Source organism: Xenopus laevis, chromosome 1L (genome assembly GCF_017654675.1).
Source record: "Xenopus laevis strain J_2021 chromosome 1L, Xenopus_laevis_v10.1, whole genome shotgun sequence".
NCBI classification, from domain to species: domain Eukaryota; kingdom Metazoa; phylum Chordata; class Amphibia; order Anura; family Pipidae; genus Xenopus; species Xenopus laevis.
In genome coordinates this window covers 100,176,730-100,199,559 of record NC_054371.1, presented here as the reverse complement: position 1 = coordinate 100,199,559, position 22,830 = coordinate 100,176,730, and the positions used below count along the sequence as shown (strand labels likewise).

Below are 22,830 nucleotides of genomic sequence, written 5' to 3'. Positions count from 1 at the left end.
TTACCCATATTGGATTCGTCAAAATGTGTACTTTCTGAAAATATATGGTTTTCTGGGGTCTCTGTACTGTTAGGGGGGTCTAATGTCGCTTAATACACACACCAGGTGCTTGTATTGCAGCAGCCAGCGCGCATCAGCCGTGAAAATGTATACACTATTGTCATTTGGGGGTCTCTGTGCGCCACATAGTTTGGTATATCTATGCATATTGGGCATCAAAGTGTTTAGTAGACCCCTGGCGTTCATATTCAGGATGTTTTATGCTGATAAGTTACGAAATGTGGGGCATATAATGGGGTAAAATTCAAGCTTTGTGACGATTTTCAGAAATTTGATAAAAACCGTTACGTTCAGCATTGCTTTGGCAGTTTGACAGTTTGCAGTAGGAACACATATTTACCCATATTGGATTCGTCAGAATGTGTACTTTCCGAAAATATATGGTTTTCTGGGGTCTCTGTACTGTTAGGGGGGTCTAATGTCGCATATTACACACACCGGGTGCTTATATTGCAGCAGCCAGCGCGCGTCAGCCGTGAAAATGTATACACTATTGTCATTTGGGGGTCTCTGTGCGCCACATAGTTTGGTATATCTATGCATATTGGGCATCAAAGTGTTTAGTAGACCCCTGGCGTTCATATTCAGGATGTTTTATGCTGATAAGTTACGAAATGTGGGGCATATAATGGGGTAAAATTCAAGCTTTGTGACGATTTTCAGAAATTTGATAAAAACCGTTATGTTCAGCATTGCTTTGCAGTTTGGCAGTTTGCAGTAGAAACACTTATTTACCCATATTGGATTCGTCAGAATGTGTACTTTCTGAAAATATATGGTTTTCTGGGGTCTCTGTACTGTTAGGTGGTCTAATGTCGCATAATACACACACACCGGGTGGTTATATTGCTGCAGCCAGCGTGTCAGCCGTGAAAATGTCTATACATATTGTCATTTGGGGGTCTCTGTGCGCCACATAGTTTGGTATATCTATGCATTTTGGGCATCAAAGTGTTCAGTAGACCCCTGGCGCTCATATTTAGGATGTTTTATGCTGATAAGTTACGAAATGTGGGGCATATAATGGGATAAAATTCAAGCTTTGTGACGATTTTCAGAAATTTGATAAAAACTGTTACGTTCAGCATTGCTTTGCAGTTTGACAGTTTGCAGTAGGAACACATATTTACCCATATTCGATTCGTCAGAATGTATACTTTCTGAAAATATATGGTTTTCTGGGGTCTCTGTACTGTTAGGGGGGTCTAATGTCGCATATTACACACACCGGGTGCTTATATTGCAGCAGCCAGCGTGCGTCAGCCGTGAAAATGTATATACACTCTTGTCATTTGGGGGTCTCTGTGCGCCACATAGTTTGGTATATCTATGCATATTGGGCATCAAAGTGTTTAGTAGACCCCTGGCGTTCATATTCAGGATGATTTATGCTGATAAGTTACGAAATGTGGGGCATATAATGGGGTAAAATTCAAGCTTTGTGACGATTTTCAGAAATTTGATAAAAAACCGTTACGTTCAGCATTGCTTTGCAGTTTGACAGTTTGCAGTAGGAACACATATTTACCCATATTGGATTCGTCAGAATGTGTACTTTCCGAAAAATATATGGTTTTCTGGGGTCTCTGTACTGTTAGGGGGGTCTAATGTCGCATATTACACACACCGGGTGCTTATATTGCAGCAGCCAGCGCGCGTCAGCCGTGAAAATGTATACACTATTGTCATTTGGGGGTCTCTGTGCGCCACATAGTTTGGTATATCTATGCATATTGGGCATCAGAGTGTTTAGTAGACCCCTGGCGTTCATATTCAGGATGTTTTAGGCTGATAAGTTACGAAATGTGGGGCATATAATGGGGTAAAATTCAAGCTTTGTGACGATTTTCAGAAATTTGATAAAAACCGTTATGTTCAGCATTGCTTTGCAGTTTGGCAGTTTGCAGTAGAAACGCTTATTTACCCATATTGGATTCGTCAGAATGTGTACTTTCTGAAAATATATGGTTTTCTGGGGTCTCTGTACTGTTAGGTGGTCTAATGTCGCATAATACACATACCGGGTGGTTATATTGCAGCAGCCAGCGCGTCAGCCGTGAAAATGTCTATACATATTGTCATTTGGGGGTCTCTGTGCCCCACATAGTTTGGTATATCTATGCACATTGGGCATCAAACTGTTTAGTAGACCCCTATGTTTATATTTAGGATGCTTTATGCTGGTAATGATACATGGACAATACGATGCTGGAAAGTTGAAGCTTTGAGGCAATTTTCAGAATATTTTACCAAAACCGCCAAATTTGGCAAAGCCTTGCGACTCAGTAGTTTGGGGCAGAAAGGCATGGGTACCCATTTTAGATTCTGTATAATGTGTACTTTCCAAAGATATATGGGTTTGGGGGGTAAAACATATATTTCTGTGTTTTTACCCCACAAAAATGCAGTCAATGTGTTGATTTTTCATTAGCTGAAGTTACCCACAGGACTATTTGTATGCGCTAACTTCATTTTGGGGCCTCTAACTGCCATATACTTTGGTAAACCTATGCACAGTGGGCACCAAACTGTTTGGAGGACCCCTGGCAATCATATTTAGGGTGTTTTTTTTTTGGTGCGTAACGATACATGGGTGATATGGTGCTGAGAAGTTGAAGCTTTGAGGCAATTTTCAGATATTTCACCAAAACCGACAATTGTGGGAAAGCCTTGCGACTCAGTAGTTTGGAGCAGAAAGGCATGGGTATCAATTTTAGATTCTGTAGAATGTGTACTTTCCAAAAATATATGGGTTTGGGGGGTAAACATATATTTCTGTGTTTTCACCCCACAAAAATGCAGTCAATGTGTTGATTTTTCATTAGATGAAGTTACCCACAGGACTATTTGTATGCGCTAACTTCATTTTGAGGCCTCTAACTGCCAGATACTTTGGTAAACCTAATGAACAATGGCCACCAAACTGTTTTGGAGGAACCCTGGCAATCATATTTAGGGTGTTTTTTTCTTGGTGCGTAACGATACATGGGTGATATGGTGCTGAGAAGTTGAAGCTTTGAGGCAATTTTCAGATATTTCACCAAAACCGATAATTGTGGGAAAGCCTTGCGACTCAGTAGTTTGGAACAGAAAGGCATGGGTACCCATTTTAGATTCTGTAGAATGTGTACTTTGCAAAAAATATATGGGTTTTGGGGGGTAAACATATATTTCTGTGTTTTTACCCCACAAAAATGCAGTCAATGTGTTGATTTTTCATTAGATGAAGTTACCCACAGGACTATTTGTATGCGCTAACTTCATTTTGAGGCCTCTAAATGCCAGATACTTTGGTAAACCTATGAACAATGGCCACCAAACTGTTTGGAGGAACCCTGGCAATCATATTTAGGGTGCTTTTTCTTGGTGCGTAACGATACATGGGTGATATGGGGCTGAGAAGTTGAAGCTTTGAGGCAATTTTCAGATATTTCACCAAAACCGACAATTGTGGGAAAGCCTTGCGACTCAGTAGTTTGGAGCAGAAAGGCATGGGTATCCATTTTAGATTCTGTAGAATGTGTACTTTCCAAAAATATATGGGTTTGGGGGGTAAACATATATTTCTGTGTTTTTACCCCACAAAAATGCAGTCAATGTGTTGATTTTTCATTAGATGAAGTTACCCACAGGACTATTTGTATGCGCTAACTTCATTTTGAGGCCTCTAACTGCCAGATACTTTGGTAAACCTATGAACAATGGCCACCAAACTGTTTGGAGGAACCCTGGCAATCATATTTAGGGTGTTTTTTCTTGGTGCGTAACGATACATGGGTGATATGGTGCTGAGAAGTTGAAGCTTTGAGGCAATTTTCAGATATTTCACCAAAACCGACAATTGTGGGAAAGCCTTGCGACTCAGTAGTTTGGAACAGAAAGGCATGGGTACCCATTTTAGATTCTGTAGAATGTGTACTTTCCAAAAATATATGGGTTTTGGGGGGTAAACATATATTTCTGTGTTTTTACCCACAAAAATGCAGTCAATGTGTTGATTTTTCATTAGATGAAGTTACCCACAGGACTATTTGTATGCGCTAACTTCATTTTGAGGCCTCTAAATGCCAGATACTTTGGTAAACCTATGAACAATGGCCACCAAACTGTTTGGAGGAACCCTGGCAATCATATTTAGGGTGCTTTTTCTTGGTGCGTAACGATACATGGGTGATATGGGGCTGAGAAGTTGAAGCTTTGAGGCAATTTTCAGATATTTCACCAAAACCGACAATTGTGGGAAAGCCTTGCGACTCAGTAGTTTGGAGCAGAAAGGCATGGGTATCCATTTTAGATTCTGTAGAATGTGTACTTTCCAAAAATATATGGGTTTGGGGGGTAAACATATATTTCTGTGTTTTTACCCCACAAAAATGCAGTCAATGTGTTGATTTTTCATTAGATGAAGTTACCCCACAGGACTATTTGTATGCGCTAACTTCATTTTGAGGCCTCTAACTGCCAGATACTTTGGTAAACCTATGAACAATGGCCACCAAACTGTTTGGAGGAACCCTGGCAATCATATTTAGGGTGTTTTTTCTTGGTGCGTAACGATACATGGGTGATATGGTGCTGAGAAGTTGAAGCTTTGAGGCAATTTTCAGATATTTCACCAAAACCGACAATTGTGGGAAAGCCTTGCGACTCAGTAGTTTGGAGCAGAAAGGCATGGGTACCCATTTTAGATTCGGTAGAATGTGTACTTTCCAAAAATATATGGGTTTTGGGGGGTAAACATATATTTCTGTGTTTTTACCCCACAAAAATGCAGTCAATGTGTTGATTTTTCATTAGCTGAAGTTACCCACGGGACTGTTTGTATGCGCTAACTTCATTTTGGGGCCTCTAAATGCCAGATACTTTGGTAAACTTATGAACAATGGCCACCAAAATGTTCAGAGGAACCCTGGCAATCATATTTAGGGTGCTTTTTCTTAGTACGTAATGATACATGGGTGATATGGTGCTGGGAAGTTGAAGCTTTGAGGCAATTTTCAGATATTTCACCAAAACCGACAATTTTGGGAAAGCCTTGCGACTCAGTAGTTTGGAGCAGAAAGGCATGGGTACCCATTTTAGATTCTGTAGAATGTGTTCTTTCCAAAAATATATGGGTTTGGGGGGTAAACATATATTTCTGTGTTTTTACCCCACAAAATGCAGTCAATGTGTTGATTTCTCATTAGATGAAGTTACCCACAGGACTATTTGTATGCGCTAACTTCATTTTGAGGCCTCTAACTGCCAGATACTTTGGTAAACCTATGAACAATGGCTACCAAACTGTTTGGAGGAACCCTGGCAATCATATTTAGGGTGTTTTTTCTTGGTGCGTAACGATACATGGGTGATATGGTGCTGAGAAGTTGAAGCTTTGAGGCAATTTTCAGATATTTCACCAAAACCGACAATTGTGGGAAGGCCTTGCGACTCAGTAGTTTGGAGCAGAAAGGCATGGGTACCCATTTTAGATTCGGTAGAAATGTGTACTTTCCAAAAATATATGGGTTTTGGGGGTAAACATATATTTCTGTGTTTTTACCCCACAAAAATGCAGTCAATGTGTTGATTTTTCATTAGCTGGTTACTCACGGGACTGTTTGTATGCGCTAACTTCATTTTGGGGCCTCTAAATGCCAGATACTTTGGTAAACTTATGAACAATGGCCACCAAAATGTTCAGAGGAACCCTGGCAATCATATTTAGGGTGCTTTTTCTTAGTACGTAATGATACATGGGTGATATGGTGCTGGGAAGTTGAAGCTTTGAGGCAATTTTCAGATATTTCACCAAAACCGACAATTTTGGGAAAGCCTTGCGACTCAGTAGTTTGGAGCAGAAAGGCATGGGTACCCATTTTAGATTCTGTAGAATGTGTTCTTTCCAAAAATATATGGGTTTGGGGGGTAAACATATATTTCTGTGTTTTTACCCCACAAAAAATGCAGTCAATGTTTTGATTTCTCAGTAGCTGAAGTAAAGTCCTGAACAATTTGGATGCGCTAACTTCATATTTGTGTCTCTAAATGCCAGATACTTTGGTAAACCTATGCATAATGGGTATCAAACTGTTCAGTGGACCCCTGGCAATCATATTTCAGGTGCTTTTTCTTGGTACGTAATATAGTTTGGGATATGCAGAGCAGCAAAATAAAACCTTTGAAATGATTTTTCAAAATTTTGAATTTTATTTTGAAAAACCGCTATGTTCAGACAAGCTTTTCTGTTTGGTAGTTGGGAGTAGAGAGACATAGTTACCCATTTTGTAATCGGCAGAATGTGTACTTTTCAAAAATGTATGGTTTTCTGGGGTAAACCTATGGTTTCAGGATTTTTTGCCTTGGAATCTAAAGCATGCCGTTTTCTGCCTTAGTGCTTTCAAAATTCAGTAATATACTGCCGGGAGTTTTTGCTGTACAGAAATCCTAAATCTCCCTAAAACTATACATATCTGGTATTGGCACGTTCGAGAGACATAAGGCTTTCCAAATACGTTGGATTTTCATCTGTAAAATGAAATCTTTTTCTGGTATAAATTGATATACGATGAAAAATGGTAATTTTTCATTTTTTTTTGTTATTTAGCACTATAAATTTTTTTGCACAGGTGGAAATACATGAAAACTCAGGCAGATTTAGAAAGCTCAGTTTCTACCGAAAAAAACAATGTATAATTTTCCTAGGTAAACTATAGGTTTCCCCTCAGAAAATGCCCCTAAAGTGAGAGAGCACAAAATGCTTAAAAACGGCTGGCATTTCGCGTAACCAAAATGTGAAATTCTGCTGGCACTTAAAGGGTTAATTTCTGAATTGAAAAACTGGCGGAGGTGTTCCTTCAGTGCCTCCTACATTTTAGTGTAGTCTTTGGGGCCCTCTATCACCTCCAGAAGGTCGGTGATTGTTTCCTCTACTCTCTTTTGGTTGTGAAGGAGTTTTAACCATTTAGGATTGAGAGACCATCTGGGCCTGCTTTGTTGGGTTTACAATTTTAGGTCTAATTCTAATGGGGCATGGTCTGAAATGCCTCTCGGCCGGTACCTAATATTTTGCACCAGCATGAGTGCCCTTTGGTTAAGAAAAGCGTGATCTATTCGTGAGAGTACCATATGTGATGTAGAACAAGAGAATTGCTTGACCCCAGGGTTAAAATGTCTCCACACCACCCATAGGCCTGCAGCTTCTGTTACATCTACTAGGTTGTGGGTGGGGGTAGGGACTACTCTGCCATCCTGTCTCAACCTGTCCATGCTGGCATAGATGATAGCATTATAATCCCCCATGGCCACAACCGCTGTGGAGGAATTGCGCTATAAATTGGATTAACTGCACCAAGCACTCATCTTTGTAAGGGGGAGGTACATATATCGAGGCTAGCACTACCTACTGGGCTTGGATAAAGCCATGAAAAAAAAATCTGCCCTTTTTATCTGTTTTGATGGACTCAAATCTAAATGGAACACTTTTGTGGATTAATATTGCTACCCCTGAGGAGTGCATGGAATACGGGGCCTGGTATAACCATCCCACCCAGGGGCGTTTCAATGCCTGCGCCCTTGCCCCCACTAGGTGGGTTTCCTGCAGAAGAATTACCTTTGCATTAGATTTTTTAAGGTAGTCCAGGGTCAGTCTGCGTTTTATGGTGTCATTGAGGCCCCTTCCATTCCAGCTAATACAATTTAAAGCCATTTACATAGTCCATGTTGTATTGAAGCACATTTTGCTCAATCTGAATGTATCTTGTAACATACCTGAACATTTTCTTGTATACATACCCACACATTAAACAATGAAAACTTCCCTCCGACTAGCCCCTCCCCTTCTGCACATACCCCCAACTTTTGGCAGAATTTTACCCTAACTTGCATAACTGAAGCAGGGTGTACGCTTAGGCTAGGCCTAAATGGCAGTGAACTGCCTTATTGTAGTAAAAAAAAAAAAAAACGTTAACGTTAGCATCACTCCTTTTTGGATCCTTACAGTTAGCAGCCCAGTTATAATTCTACCTATGAAGAAGAAATTCCTGAGCCAGGTGTATCTTACCGTCCCCTTCTATGTCCAAACAATAATGGGTGGGCCACAGTTATATGCTCATGTAAACACAATGTGCCTTTATGCGCAAGGTAGCCTCTCAAGAAACACCAATGGCGTACTAGGATGGATGCGTTGGCTGTGAAAAAACAAACATAAGAGAAAATTATGACTGCAACAATTCCTTCAACAGGCCTTGAACTCACAGTACCACTACTGAGTGCCTGCATGTTGGACGGCTTCAGAGGACGAGCATCGACTGCCTGTTGCTGCTCTCAACCCCAGACAGATCAGGCCCGGTTGTGTTGCGTATCCAGCCATGAACTGAGCTCACACAGTGTGGTAAAAAAAACAACAAAAAAACGCGTCTGCCCTTCTACGATTACTCTCAGCCTGGCAGGGTATAGCATCAAGTTGAGCTCTCTTAGGCACAGCTTTCCATCCAGAAACTTTGCTCTCTGTCACTGGACCTCCACGAGAAATCCCCAAATAGATATTTTCACCGCTTGGTGGATAAGGGCATCCTTCTTTCGTGCCATCGTTAGGACCACATTCCTATCTCTTGCGTTTAGTAGGCGGGCGATTAGCAGGTGAGGTGCCCTAGGGATTGGATCGCTCGTAAGAATCCTATGCTACGCTCTGTAGCGAAGGCAGTAGAGAAGTTGTTCCTGACAAATTTTTCAATCAACCATGCTTCCACAAAGTTTTCTGGGGAGCTCCCCTCTGCCTCTCTGGGAAGCCAATAAATCAGATTATTCTGCCTCAGTGTTTTCTAAGCTGCAGGCGGCCACTGCTTTGTTAAGCTGTTGAACCTGCTCCGGCAGAGGGTGGCAAAGGTCTTCCACGGAGCTCACTCTTTGTTCCAGTGCTGCCACCCTCTCCCACACTTTTTGCAGGTCTTGTTTGATTATGGACAGCTCTATCTTGATTTCCTCTGTCTTCGAGCAAATTAGGCTGTTGCTGGATTCCTTTGAGGCTCTTATTTCCGCCAGTAAGTCGGCCATGGTTGGTTCCTGTGGTTTCGGGTCCTCGTGGCTTGGCCTTCCCTCAATTCGGGCCCTGGGAACTGATCTGTCGCCATTTTGTTCAGGCAGCGCGTCCCGTGCATATCTTTCTAGGCGGGAGACCGCCTATGAGGCTCGCTTCACTGCCCCATTAGCAATTTGAGTTTTTGCCTCTGGCTCAGTGTTTGAGCTGCTTTAACAGAATAGCAGGGGTTTTTAGGGCCGATTGCTGGAGCTACTGTGATGTGAGTACATAACCAACAGATCATTTATATCATAAGTGACCTAGTAACCTACTATTTAAGGATGGTGTCAAATCTGCTTGCTGATGGTCATAAATGTAATGTTGGTTGACAGTAAGACCCAATCAAACTAACCATATCAATATATGTATAGAACCCAATAGGAAACCCTATGGCTGTGATCCCCAACCAGTGGCTCGTGAGCAACATGTTGCTCACCAACCCCTTGGATGTTGCTTCCAGTGACCTCAAAGCAGGTGTTTATTTTTGAATTCCAGGCTTGGAGGCAAGTTTTGGTTGCATAAAAACCAGGTGTACTGCCAAACAGACCCTCCCGTAGACTGCCAGTTCACATAAGGGCTACCAAATAGCCAATTACAGCCCTTATTTACACCAACCAGGACAGATTTTCATGTTTGCGTTGCTCCTCAATTCTTTTTACATCTGAACGTTGCTCACGCATAAAAAAGGTTGGGGACCCCTGCCCTATGGTTTACAGTCTGGAATGCTGAAACTTCAGCACTTTCAATTCATTAGCATATTCCCAGTAGATGTAAGTTATTTTAAATATAAGTTTGGTTCAAGAGTGCTTTGCATCAGCTTAACATTTATAATTTCAGATTTTTCAACAAAAAAAAAAATAAAAAAAAAATCACTTCCCAAACATATTTTTGAGAAACATTTATTTTTATGCAAACTGTTACAATTAATCCTTCTTGGCAGCAGCCTTTCTCATTGCTGCCAGAACATTGCTCAGTTCTTCTCTCTTTCTCTTGGCACGTATGTGAGTACCAATCTGAAGGGGAAGAAAAAAACCCATAAATATTACTTACACTAATAAAATACATGACTTGAAAAGTCACTATATACACCTTTATATTTCCCTTAAAGAGGTAGTTCACCTTTAAATTAAAGTTTAGTGTGTTATAGGATGGCTTTTATAGTTTAATTTGCCTTTTTCTTTCCAACTTTCCAATGGGGGTTACTGACCAGATCTAAAAAAAACAAAAAAAAAACCACAAAATGCCCTGTAATGCTACACATTTGTTATTGCTACTTTTTATTACTCCATTCTGTTCATGCATTCTATTCATATTCCATGTTCACTTTCAAATTAATACATGGTTGCTAGGGCAATGTGGACTCTAGCAAACAGATTGCTGACAATGCAAACTAGGGAGCTGCTGAATATAAAGCTAAATAACTTAAAAACCACAAATCATAAAAAAGAAAACCAAATGCAAATTGTCTCAGAATATCACTTATACTAAAGTTAATTTTAAGGTAAACAACCCCTTTAAGAGCGTAACTGGGAAAAATCTGAAAAACACAACAGTTCTGGTTGCACAAAGATAGTAACAGTTTATTAACCTTATTAAAAATGCAACAAGCACATGATGATGCATAAGACGTCTCCTCAAAAATTAACATGTTCTAATTGGTATGCCAAGTAAACAAACTGAGAAGACTCAGTATAAGGAGTTTCAGTTTATCTCTGAACACAACAGACTGCAGCTGGAGGAAAAGAGTGCTTTATTTATATGAAGAGCTTTTTGGTGGACTGATTTGTTTTTACCTTGCTCAGTGATAGGAAGTTGAATGGGACTAGTTCCATTTTCAGATTTTGCCCTTTTTCAGTTATTGTTGTAAATGGGGCTACAATGCCTCTAAACATTTTAAGATTAGTAAACGAGTCCAGTAACCTTTAAAGAAACATGCTATACCAGTAAGAGCAGTGTTTATACATTTTGTTAAAAACATCCATTAGACATAAGGAAAATAAAGGTATTGTTCACCTTTGAGTTAACTTCATATGACGTAGAGAATGATAATCTAAGTATTTGCAATTTTTAATTTTATTTATTCGTCTTTAAATTTAGCTTTTTATTCAGCAGTTCCCCAAATTGCCAGTTCAGCAATCTGGTTGCTAGGGTCTAAGTTACCCTAGAAACCATGTATTGATTTGAATAAGTTTGAAATATGAATAGTAGAGGGCCTGAACAGAAATATGAGTAATAAAAGGCAGCAATAACAAACTTGTATTATTGTGGCAGTGACCCCTATTTGCAAACTGGAAAAAGTCGTAAGGCGGCAAATGAACTATTTAAAAGTTGCGTAGAATTGGCCATTTTACAACCACACCTTTAAGGTATACTGGCCTTCTAAGAAACTGATAACAGCAAACTTACCCTTTTCTTTATGAATTTAAGTGCTCTCTTGTCCTTTGACACCTTCAACAATTCCATTGCACGTCTCTCATAAGGAGCGAATCCACAGACCTCGCGGATCATGTCACGGACAAACTTGGTGTGTTTTGTCAGACGCTGAGATGGAAAGAAAGGTTGATACAGGTGGTTACAACAAATGTCACTACAACAATCACTAAAATCTTTAAAGGTAAAGTCAACTCAAATTAAAATGTACCTAATTAAAGAAAAACTAATTCTAAGCAACTTTCCAATATACAATAAAAATGTTCAGTGCTTTTAATCAGCTGGTGTGTCATTTTATCAACAGACTGCCAGCAGGGCAGAGAATATAAGAGGACCAGAGAAACACTGCTTTTAATAGCATTACATATTAAAATAAATATGGTTAAAAATGAATGTAAAGTATATTGCAAAGTTACTTATACCAGAAAATATTAAAAACAACTGGCACAGGTATAATCACAGGTCCCCATTGATTTATAAACATAGGGGGGTGCTCCACACCCAATAATTACATATAGTTGAAGAGACAACAGTGGTGTACGGTGTGTCACGCTGTAAGACACCACTGTTTGCCTATTCAACTATACGTTATTTAGAGTTTAATTTTTTTTTATTAAACAAAAATATATTTTTCGGGTCGACATTCCCTTTAACCTGCCCTGTCATTAGCTGGTAAAATTCCTAAATACATAAGCCCAGGATTAAAGCTTATAATGGTCTTATCCTAATGGCAAACCCCATGAAGATGCAGCAAAACCCCCCAATGTATACCACAGCACCTATGCCTCTGTATATCAAAATTATTGGCATTGGAATCTTAGCGGATCAGTCTTTTTAAAGGGTAACTAGTGAAAATTAAAATTAATATAAGCTTCCTCATACTCCATTCAATTAAATATTCTGCATTATTTCTGAATCAAGTTATTTTAATGAGTGAGTTCTAATACATCTTATAGGCGTACCCCCTATAAGATTTATTGAATTATTCATTTACCTGAAACCCAAATACTTTATGGTAAAATTATAAACAGCATCCAAAGACTATGTTAAGAGATGAAAAAAATAGATTTTTGTACTTACCGTTAAATCCTTTTCTCTTGTCCTACATTGGGGGACACAGGCACCATGGGGATGAAGATCCTGTTGCTTGGAGAAAGGACACTAAAAGGTTAAAGTGGCTCCTCCTCCTCCTGCTCTGGGCTTCATCCCCGCCTACCTCCTCAATCCTCAGTTTTCTGACCGAAGAAGAGATGACGAGCCCTACCAATTGCCCATGTGAAGAGAAGGAGCTCCTCCCCAATGCAAGCTAAGCACGGTATGAACCACCTGCTGTTTGAAATTGTTGGTATTTGAACAACAAAAATTATATAAGATATTACCTGATCAATATTAACATGAACTAATACAGGGAGGGAAGGCCTGTGTCCCCCAATGTAGGACAAGAGAAAAGGATTTAACGGTAAGTACAAAAATCTATTTTTCTCTTGCCTAGATTGGGAGACACAGGCACCATGGGGACGTCCCAAAGCTACCCATGAGGGCGGGACTTTTTACCTCTAGTGTTCAGGGAATAACCACCTGCAACACTTTCCTGCCGAAGCTCGTTTGGCTGAGACGAATGTATGCACCTTGTAGAATTTGGAAAAGGTGTGTGTGGATGACCACACTGCAGCCCTACAGACCTGTTCTGCTGAAGCCTGGAGAGGAACCACCCAAGAAGTGCTGAGTGAAGAAGTAGAATGAGCTGAACCCGGAAGGGTGTGGCCTTACCTCGTACCTCATAGGCCTTCAAGATTGTTGACCTAATCCATCTTGCATTGGTGGCCTTAGATGCCTTAAGGCTTTTCCGTGGTCCTTCTGGTAAGACAAAGAGGTTGTCTAGCTTCCTTCTACTCTTGGTAGCCCTGGTGTATGTTCTGAGAGAACGAACCACATCTACGTATGTAACTGTTCCAAATTTGTCTTTTGTTCAGGACAAAATGAAGGAACCAGCAGGTCCTGGTTAAGATGGAACTCCTTAGGAAATCCAAGGTAGGTCTCAACACCGCCTTGTCCTTGTAAAAAATCAAAAATGGTGGACGACAAGATAGAGCTGCTAGTTTTGAAACTAGTCTAGCCAAAGTGATGGCTAATAGAAAACTACCTGAAGAGTCAGCAGAGTTAATGGAATTGAGCCAATGGCTCGAACGGTTGCTCCTGCAATACAGAAGGTACCATATTGAGATCCCAGGGAGGGATTGTATGACGGTATGGAGGTATCATCCTCAATGCTCCCTGTAGGAAGGTCTTGATGTTGGGCAGCATTGCAAGCTGCTGCTGCTGAAAAAGGATAGATAAGGCTGATACCTGAACATTCAGTGAGCTGAGTGCCAGCCCTTATTTCTAAACCCTCCTGAAGGAATAACAATAGGCTACTTTCGTCCCAGGACTGTGGGTCTTTGGCTTTAGATTTACACCAGGATATGAATGTCCTCCATACCCTGTGGTACATGCGTGCGAAGACGGGCTTTCTGACCCTTAGTAAGGTCGGTATGGCCTTTTTTGGAACTCCTGATCTGGCTAGGATTATGGCTGCAAGTGTCATGCCGTTAAATCCAGCCATGGTGAACTCAGGTGGAGGATCAGTCCCTGAGATAACAGATCCATTCTGTCTGGAAGGTGGAATGGTGTGTCCACTGATGAACTTATGAGCTCTTCGAACCAAGTGTGGTGTGGCCAGTAGGGTGCCACTACAACTGTTTCTACCCTTCTTGATTACCCTTGGCAGAAGTGCCAGTGGTGGGAAGACATATGCTAGGTGAAACTGCCACGGAACCACCAGTGTGTCCATGCTAGGGCCAGAGGGTCATTGCTTCTTGTGAAGAACCTCGTAAGCTTGTTGTTGTACCTGGATGCCATTAAGTCTACTTCCGGAGTGCCCCGCCATGCCAGAATCAGTTGAAAAACCTCTGGGTGTAGGCTCCACTCTCCCTGATCTAAGGTCTCTCGGCTGAGAAAATCTGCTATCCAGTTGTCCACTCCAGGGATACTGCGGAGATAGCTGGTAGGGCAGCTTGACTCCTTGTGCCTCCTTGGTGGTTGATGTAAGCCAACGCTGTCACATTGCCCGACTGTATTCTTACAGGTAGATCTTGAAGTCTGCCTGACCATTGGAGCAATGACAGGTAGATTGCTCTTAATTCCAGGATGTTGATGGGGAGTAGTTCTTTCTGTGACCAACGTCCCTGTACGGTTAGGTCTCCCAATACTTCTCCCCAACCTTGTAGACTGGCAACTGTTGTGATGACTGTCCACTGGTGATTGGGGAAGGGTTTTCCTGACGGAAGTGTTGTTGGTCAAAGCCACCAACTGATAGAGGTTCAAACTAGATCTGATAGGGGAATCCTGCAGTTTAGGTTCGCTCAGTTCCTCCTCTGGTGTTGGAGTAAGGCTCTGCATGGCTCTGGTGTGGAGCTGCGCATATGGAATCGCAGGATGACACTATAGTCCCTAGCACTCTCATGGCAACCTTAAAGGTACCTGATCAATTTTCTGCAGAGATGACAGGAGCCCCTGCATGGAGGTGATCTTGGATTGGGGAAGGAAGGCTCTTCCCAATGAAGAATCAAGCCCTAAATATTCTGTACTCTGGGAAGGTATGAATTGAGATTTTTGGAAGTTTATCTGCCAACCTAACAGCATTAGTGTCTGGAGATGAGTTGTGGCCAGTGCCATGAAACTGGCCTTTACAAGTTGGTCGTCCAGGTATGGTATGACACTCACTCCCTGCAGTCGCAGGTCCTCTAGAGCCGCAGCCATGACCTTTGTGAATAGCCTTTGCGCGGAGGATAGTCTGAAGGGGAGTGCCAGGGATTGCCATGTTCTCCTGCCACTGAAAAGTGAAGGACCCAGTGGTGGTTGGGATGTATGGGGACATGCAGGTATGCATCTTTGATGTCGATCACCGCCCTGAAATCCTCTATGTCCAGGGACATTAGGACTGACTGGATGGATTCCATCTTGAAGTGGTGCTTCTTTACATGGTCGTTTAGTGCCTTTAGGTCTAGCACCAGGTGAAAAGATCCATCCTTTTTGGGTACTATAAACAGGTTTAAGTAGAAACCGAAGCCCCTTTTACCCTTGAGGGACCGCCATTACTCCCGCGGAGGCAGTCAGGGCGTGTGGAACCCCATGGAAAGCTGAGTGCCTGGGTTCTGTGGTAGGGAGCCTTGAGATGGAAAATCACCTCAGAGGTAGCTGAGCGAATTCTATGAGATAGAAATGATCTGTAGGACCCAGGGTTCCAGTACTCTATGCCGTCACACCTCCCGAAAGTGACTTAAGCGTCCGCCAAAGGGTTTAGCTTTCAGGGGTGGGCACCTCCTCATGCGGAGGCTGTTTGTCCCGTGCGGGCTTAGGTGCTGCTCTGCTTCCTGACCAAGAAGTGCTCTGCCTTGACTGGAATCTGGGGCGGGTCGGAGCTTGTTGCTTTTCATGTTGGGACCTCTGGCTCTGTAGCTTGAGAAATTTCCTTCTCTGTTCAGCACCAAAAAGTTTTTTTTTTTTTTTTTCCGAGAATGGGAGACCAAGCAGAGACCACTTCAAGGTAAGATCTGTTGACCAGTTTTTTAGCCAAAGGAAACGTCTGGCTGCAATGGATTATGCCGAAGCCCTTGTGACGAGCTTAGCCGCGTCCAGGACTGCTATGCAAATTTATGTATTTGTGTCCGCTATCGGAGCTAGAGGTATGTGGAGGGGTCTTCTGAGCCATGAGTTGGGCCACCCAAACTTCCATTGACCTGGATACCCATGGGGTGGCAATAATAGGTCGTAGAGTTCTGCCTGCTGCTGTAAAAATCGACTTGCAGAAACCCTCAAGACGTTTGTCGATAGGATCGTTAAAGGAGAAGGAAAGGTAAAAAAGAAGTAATCCTTATCAGAAAGGTCCATCTAAATATACCAGTAAACTCCCAAAGTAGTGCTGCTCTGAGTCCCCTGTCAAAAGAAACACTGCATTTCTTTCCTTCTATTGTGTACACATGGGCTTCTGTATCAGACTTCCTGCCTTCAGCTTAAACCTCATTGCCCTGGGCAAGAGCATGCTCAGTTTGCTCCTCTTCCTCCCCCCTCCCTTCTCTACTGTAATCTGAGCCCAGAGCAGGGAGAGACTCAGGCAGGAAGTGATGTCACACCTCATTAATCCTGCAGCTCCTATTCTAAACAAACAGAGAGTTTCTAGAGCTTTTTACTCAGGTATGGTAAAACATTCTACAGAATAAATATAGCATTCTAGCTTGCACTATTGCAGCTAATCTATTGGCAATAAAATGCCTCCGTAGCTTTCCTTCTCCTTTAAAGGAAGCTGCATCGACTACTGGAATGGTGGTGGTCTTTGACAATTTAGAGACCTGTGGGTCCACTGCTGGGGGTGAAGACCAAGGTCTGTAAAGTAAAAGGATAAGTTTGAGTAAAGCGATGGAAAATTGGACTCTATGGTCTGGCGTTTTCCATTGTGCTTTAACAATGTCACCCAGCTGTTCATAGGCTGGAAAGACACAAGAAGACTTCTTTTGCCTCTTGAAAATGTTATTGGTTCGCTCTGCTAAAGGTGGGGTGTGCCTGAATCAGGCTCTCGACCTCTCATTGTGATCTAGGGGTATCCTGATCCTATTCATCTGCGGATAGGATCTGTCCCTCTTCCCAATGCCTCTTCCTGTTCATCAGACAAAACAGGTGGGGAAAGGGGAGGTCGCTTTGTGGCCGACTGCTGAGTGACCGGTCTGTGAGGCTCTGTAGATAGATGTTGTAGGACCTTATCTAGAGTCTCTGGAACTCTGGCTAGGTTTTGTAGACCCGCTAGAGATAGAGCGCACACCAATTCAGAATCCAAGCTCGTTTGATTAGCCGTAGCTGTCGCAGAGCTGGCTGGTAGGGCTGTGTGGGATTGTAATTGTGCAGTGACTGCTGCAGTCTTACAGGCTTCACATATTGGCTCAGCCAAAACACTAGCAAATTTAGGTCTGCAAGTAGCCCATGCCAAATACTAAATTGCATTGGTGGTACATGCAGTTGCCTGCTTGGGAAGGGACTGGTCATCTGCCCTGCCTGCATGGCTATACTATGTAGTGCAACCCAGTAAGAAAGATATTGGGGAATATTAGGAGAGTCCAGGAGTGAACCACTTCTCCCTTAGAGTGCGATCTGTGGAGACAGAGGGAAGTAGTGAAAAACCCCACAGTAGGTCCCATAGAGAGAGGGAAGTGTTAATCCCCTAGAGAAAGAGTAAGGGAAGTGTAACTACCTATTCACCAAGGTAGGAAGGAATGGTGCCTTGTTCTTCTCTGTGAGAGACAGTGAGGCTGGAAACGCTCAGTACTGGAGAGAGAGATGCGGATCCAAAATGGCCACCAGAGAGGTTTCCCGGGCTTTGGTATAGTACCTTAGTAAGATGGCGCCCGTGAGGCGCGTGTGCAGCGACTCGTGCACAATGAAATAGAGGCAGCGCCAGATGGTGGCGCGAAAGATCGCTGGGAATGGCACTGAATTACCAATGCGGGGACTACTTTTAGTGCTGTTGTCCCATTATGATCTACATCTATAAAAGCATTGTTAGAATTCTGTTCCATGGAAAATATTACTTAATATTGATTCATGAGAAAATGTATATTGTAACCTTAACATAAATATCAAATAAAAAGCATGAAACAGGAGGGTGATTTAGACAAACTGTGTGTTGACAGTGTCTTTATATCTACTGATGACCAGCTAAAGGTATACTGGTAGATCCCATCTACCTTTTGGACATCCCTGGCCTAGGGAAATCTTTGTCAGAGAATAGCAGTGAAAGTGAAACTAAATGCCTAGGGAAATCTCTGTGAGAGAATAGCAGTTAAAGTGAAACTAAATGCCTTTCTGCAGAGCTGACAGGCAGCATGTAATGGGGGGAGGGAGGAGGGAATTGACTTACCTCCTCGTGCCAGCCAGGAATGCTCAATAAAAGATATACCCTCCGTCGTGGCTACTGGTGCAGCCTCCGGAGAGCGGGAACCAGTGCCCAGGGTAGTGTGGGGGGGGGAGCTCCCCAGCCTGCAGCCTCCGTAGAGCGGGAAGGCTATAGAGCATCTTCAGATCAGAAGTCCTTGGCTGGAGGGGTTCTGGAAGAGAAACACTGACCCCTAGTAGTGGCATGATACTGAATAAATCTGTACCATTGCTCCCAGCCACGAAGTGTCCATCCTCCTTCTGAGGACACTAAAGAAAACTGAGGATTGAGGAGGTAGGCGGGGATGAAGCCCAGAGCAGGAGGAGGAGGAGCCACTTTAACCTTTTAGTGTCCTTTCTCCAAGCAACAGGATCTTCATCCCCATGGTGCCTGTGTCCCCCAATCTAGGCAAGAGAAATAAGGTTTAATATCTGTGTCAGTATCTCTTTAAGGCCTTATGGTGTATGCCAGCAATCAAACAAGCAGGCACACCATAGTCCTTACCGATATAGAACACATAAATAGACCAGGTTACAGATGCATTCTGTCTGTTGCTTTTAACTTTAGTTTTGGATACAGAATAATAGGTGAGATAGATTCAAGATAAGTACATCAAGTTTAACGTTTTTGTAAAAATATAACCTGGCTGAGATTTGATCCAGAGGGAAAAAAACATGGCTGAAGCTATGACCAATTTTTCTTAACTCAATGAGGGCAATTTGACCAATCTTTGGATCTGGATACTAAGATAATTCCAATAACTATTTTTTCCACTTGCTAAAAGGGCAGCCAACCGACTTTTGGAACTATAATGTAATTTATAAACTTAATCATAGTCCTATGATTAAGTGTCCATAGTTTCCCCTGCACAGAGAGCTCCACATACATTTCTCGGATGGTTTTTTTTTCTGTTTTTTGCAGCTGAAGGATGGCTTGTTTCCCCTGCACAGAGAGCTCCACATACAAGCACCCTACCCCCAAATCAACTCCAAGGCTTTGATCTGCCCATGAAATAGCCTTTGAGTCAATTGTCCAATTATTTTTGAGCCCCTGAAATGAAGTGATTTTGTTAAAAAAATTAAAAAAAGGCTTTAGTTCCTCACATTTTATGCAATGTTTTTGTTCAACCCACTGAATTAAAGCTGAAAGTCTGCATTTCAACTGCATCTGAGTTGTTTCATTTAAAATTCATTGTGGTAATTTACAAACCTAAATTAGAAAAAAAGTTGTCTGTCCAAATATTTATGGACCTAACTGTATATAAAAGGTCCTGTGCGTGACCGAAATGTTGGATTAATAAACCCGATTTTTTAGCTCACTTGCTTACTTTAGTATCTTAAAGGAAAAATGGAGGCAAATTTAAGCGCCACAAAGTCTGCACATTTCTAACATTATCTATAAATAAAGGTTGATATTAGCTTATAGTTTTGTGTTAAACAACTCACCCCTCTCCTGCGGCAGTGTCTGGGCTTAGTGACATTCTTGGTGACACGATGGCCTTTATTAAGGCCCACAGCCATAGGGTACCGGATAGCCATTCTGCGAAGAAAAGTTATAGAAAATAGAATAGAGAAAGTGAATTTAAATTAAAAAAAAAGGGTTGACATACAGCATTTTGAATATTTGCAATTGGTCATACATTTAGAATATGATCACATCAAACTGAACAGTAAAAGACCCTTAAAAATGGACCATTGCCGAACACATTTATCAGGTCAAACATGCAGTGTTGAGATACCGGACATTACCCTCATATGGTTCTCACAGTTTGGTTCCTTTGGAGTATATAACTTTGCTTATTTATAAAAGCGGTGCACGCGCATATCACGCGTTCTTATAAAAGTTAGAATTGAAAGTTAATATCGCATATCAAAAGGGCCATATGTGCACCAACCCACTGCAAATCAGCAGCACCACATGGAAGAATAGAACGTAAGACAACAGTGCTGCGACTTGGAATGCAATTATTTCTGCCTACACTATTATCCAAAATCTAGAGTACAGATGGCACGCATTTCACAGCAAGAGAACCGGCTACCTGAACAGTGTAAATCGTTGTTACGGAGAACAGCGCTTCATTACAGCATTTGGATCTAGGTCCTTCAGGGTACAAATAGCGACTAAGCGACCACCCTTATTCAGTTTTAAACAATACCATGCAATATAGCTACCTATTCCCGCGTACAACAATCCCTGTAATATCCCTACCCACGTCAGCGACGGATGCTAAAGATTTAACAAAGATTTATATAGCCAAGTATCCATCAACTTACCTCAATTGTCAGATGGCGGTCACGCCGGAAGGAAGGAGCGAAGCCGGAAGTACCGTATTTCATAGCTCGGATGAGTCCTCCAGAGCTGCATAAGTGGCAAGAGCGTCCAACTTGCTTTTTTTTTTGTGGCCCTATAAAACGCCGTGTTTACTTTATTTTATTAGACACACTGTTAACAGATATTTATGTTAAAAAGGTCAGTAAAAGATAAGACGTACAATAATCATTAGGTATATTAGGTTTCGAACGTTGGCTGTCATAGTTACAATTTGCTTCTCAAAAAAATATGGAGATTGCGACTGCGCTGATATTACCAATTACTACCTTGCGTACACATGGTAGACTGGAAAATTAATAGAGGGAGCCAACAAAGACAAAAAATACAATATTTATAAGAGTGAAAAAAGGTACAACTGCCTGGAGTTCTGCCTTACTACTTGACTGCAAATCCTTAGGAGAGGCACATTCTCATCTGCCTGCCTCAGCCTGCTAATATACTTGCATATACCTCATCCTTTTTAAGTAACCCTGTGACATATTTGTCTTGTACAATTAAATTGTTACTCCTTTGTTTTCACGACAAGGACTTCCTGATGTACATTATTTTATATATTTAGTGCACAGTAGCCTGTGGTAGTTGTAGTTAATCTCTACGCTACACCTTAAATCTTCCACACACAGTGAAGGCCCTAGCCTGAAGTGTTAGAGTCACATGTAACCCATGCTCTAAGCACTAGCTGGACATTAACCCCTTTTTGTCTGACTAGCCCAAATTAGCATTACAGGTGCATACAGGGCCACCATCAGGGGGGGCACAGGGGGTTCATTTGTACTGGGCTCGAGCCTAAAGGGGGTCCCAGCTGTGCTGCACTTTTCTAATTTTCCGTTCCCCCTTGACATACCTGGAACTGGCAAAGTCCCGAAGCGCCAAAGATAGGTTTTCCACCTTTTAGTCGGGTGGAGACAAGGCAGGCCCATGATGCAGAGGTTGCGGGGCCGTGACACTGAGGGGGCGGACAGTGATGCCAGGGGTGGCTGATCGCCATGTCAATCATAAGGAATCCTGCCAGGTTTTCCTAATTTGGAAAACCGGGCAGGCAGTTTTGACCCGTGCAGCCCTTCAAAATACTGGGCTGTCCGGGTCAGAACTGTACAGGTGGCAACCCTAGCCAAAGACCCAATGTGGCAAACGGAGCAAAAGCCGCACTCAACCCATTATCAATATATTTAAGACATTGAGACTATTTGTTCATACAGCTACTAAAAATGCCTCAATGTCTTAAATATATTGATAATGGGTTGAGTGCAGAGGACTCTTGTATTTGTATATAATTAACCTCCTCAGCCTGGACAAGACTCTGCAGTTGTGGGAGGTATGGGCTACTGGGTATACTATACAGTACTTCAATGAGCATAGACAGTTTATACTGGAACCTACTACTGTATACAAAGAGGCTAGGGTACTACAGCACCCATACCATTAACAGCTGATGTGTAAGCTGTTAACCATTAGCCTTTCTACAGAGTCCCTCTCCTAATTTAGATTTTTTAACCATTTAAGTTTGGCTCTCTGGACATATTTTTCTTTTAATTTAATGTGCCAGACTGGCCGCCTCCAGTTTTTTGGCCCTTGTCTCCTCCGAAACCTTCTGCTTCTGTGGCAGCTGCCAAACCCATGTCACCCCCTTTGTCTCTCAGACCTGAACCCCAGTTTATATCTTTTTCTACTACTCTCCAGTCACCTGCCTCTGTGCCGGCTCTTCAGTCACCTGCCTCTGTGCCGGCTCTTCAGCCAGTCCTTGCCTCTGTGCCGGCTTCCCAGCCAGTCCTTGCCTCTGTGCCTGCTTTCCAGCCAGTACTTGCCTCTGTGCCTGCTTCCCAGCCAGTCCTTGCTCCTGTGCCGGCTTCCCAGTCAGTCCTTGCTCCTGTGCCGGCTTCCCAGCCAGTCCTTGCACCTGTGCCGGCTTCCCAGCCAGTCCTTGCTCCTGTGCCGGCTTCCCAGCCAGTCCTCGCTCCTGTGCCGGCTCACGAAAGCTGCCTGTGCC

General features: G+C 42.4%; 1 protein-coding gene across 2 annotated transcripts; it reads right to left on the bottom strand.

Annotated features, from left to right (window-relative positions):
- Positions 1 to 10,004: 10,004 nt before the first annotated feature.
- On the bottom strand, positions 10,005 to 20,817 carry rpl36.L (ribosomal protein L36 L homeolog). Of its 2 annotated transcripts, none has more exons than XM_018247303.1 (4): positions 20,551 to 20,702; positions 19,958 to 20,051; positions 11,528 to 11,662; positions 10,005 to 10,134 (listed from the first exon to the last, which is right to left on the bottom strand). In XM_018247303.1, the coding sequence occupies exons 2-4, from the start codon at positions 20,048 to 20,050 to the stop codon at positions 10,045 to 10,047; spliced, it is 318 nt and encodes a 105-aa protein (XP_018102792.1). In that variant the 5' UTR covers position 20,051; positions 20,551 to 20,702; the 3' UTR covers positions 10,005 to 10,044. The 2 variants fall into 2 exon arrangements, with proteins under 2 accessions (XP_018102792.1, NP_001087323.1); NM_001093854.2 differs by lacking the exon at positions 20,551 to 20,702 and adding an exon at positions 20,786 to 20,817 and having other exon boundaries at positions 10,007 to 10,134.
- Between the last annotated feature and the right edge of the window lie 2,013 nt (positions 20,818 to 22,830).

Excerpts from the sequence above, each read along its gene's own strand:
- rpl36.L (NM_001093854.2), bottom strand. The coding sequence starts at position 20,050 with ATGGCTATCCGGTACCCTATGGCTGTGGGCCTTAATAAAGGCCATCGT. Across the intron at positions 11,663-19,957 it reads GACACTGCCGCAGGAGAGGG|CGTCTGACAAAACACACCAA; the intron begins GTGAGTTGTTTA and ends TTTCCATCTCAG. Across the intron at positions 10,135-11,527 it reads TTAAATTCATAAAGAAAAGG|ATTGGTACTCACATACGTGC; the intron begins GTAAGTTTGCTG and ends CTTCCCCTTCAG.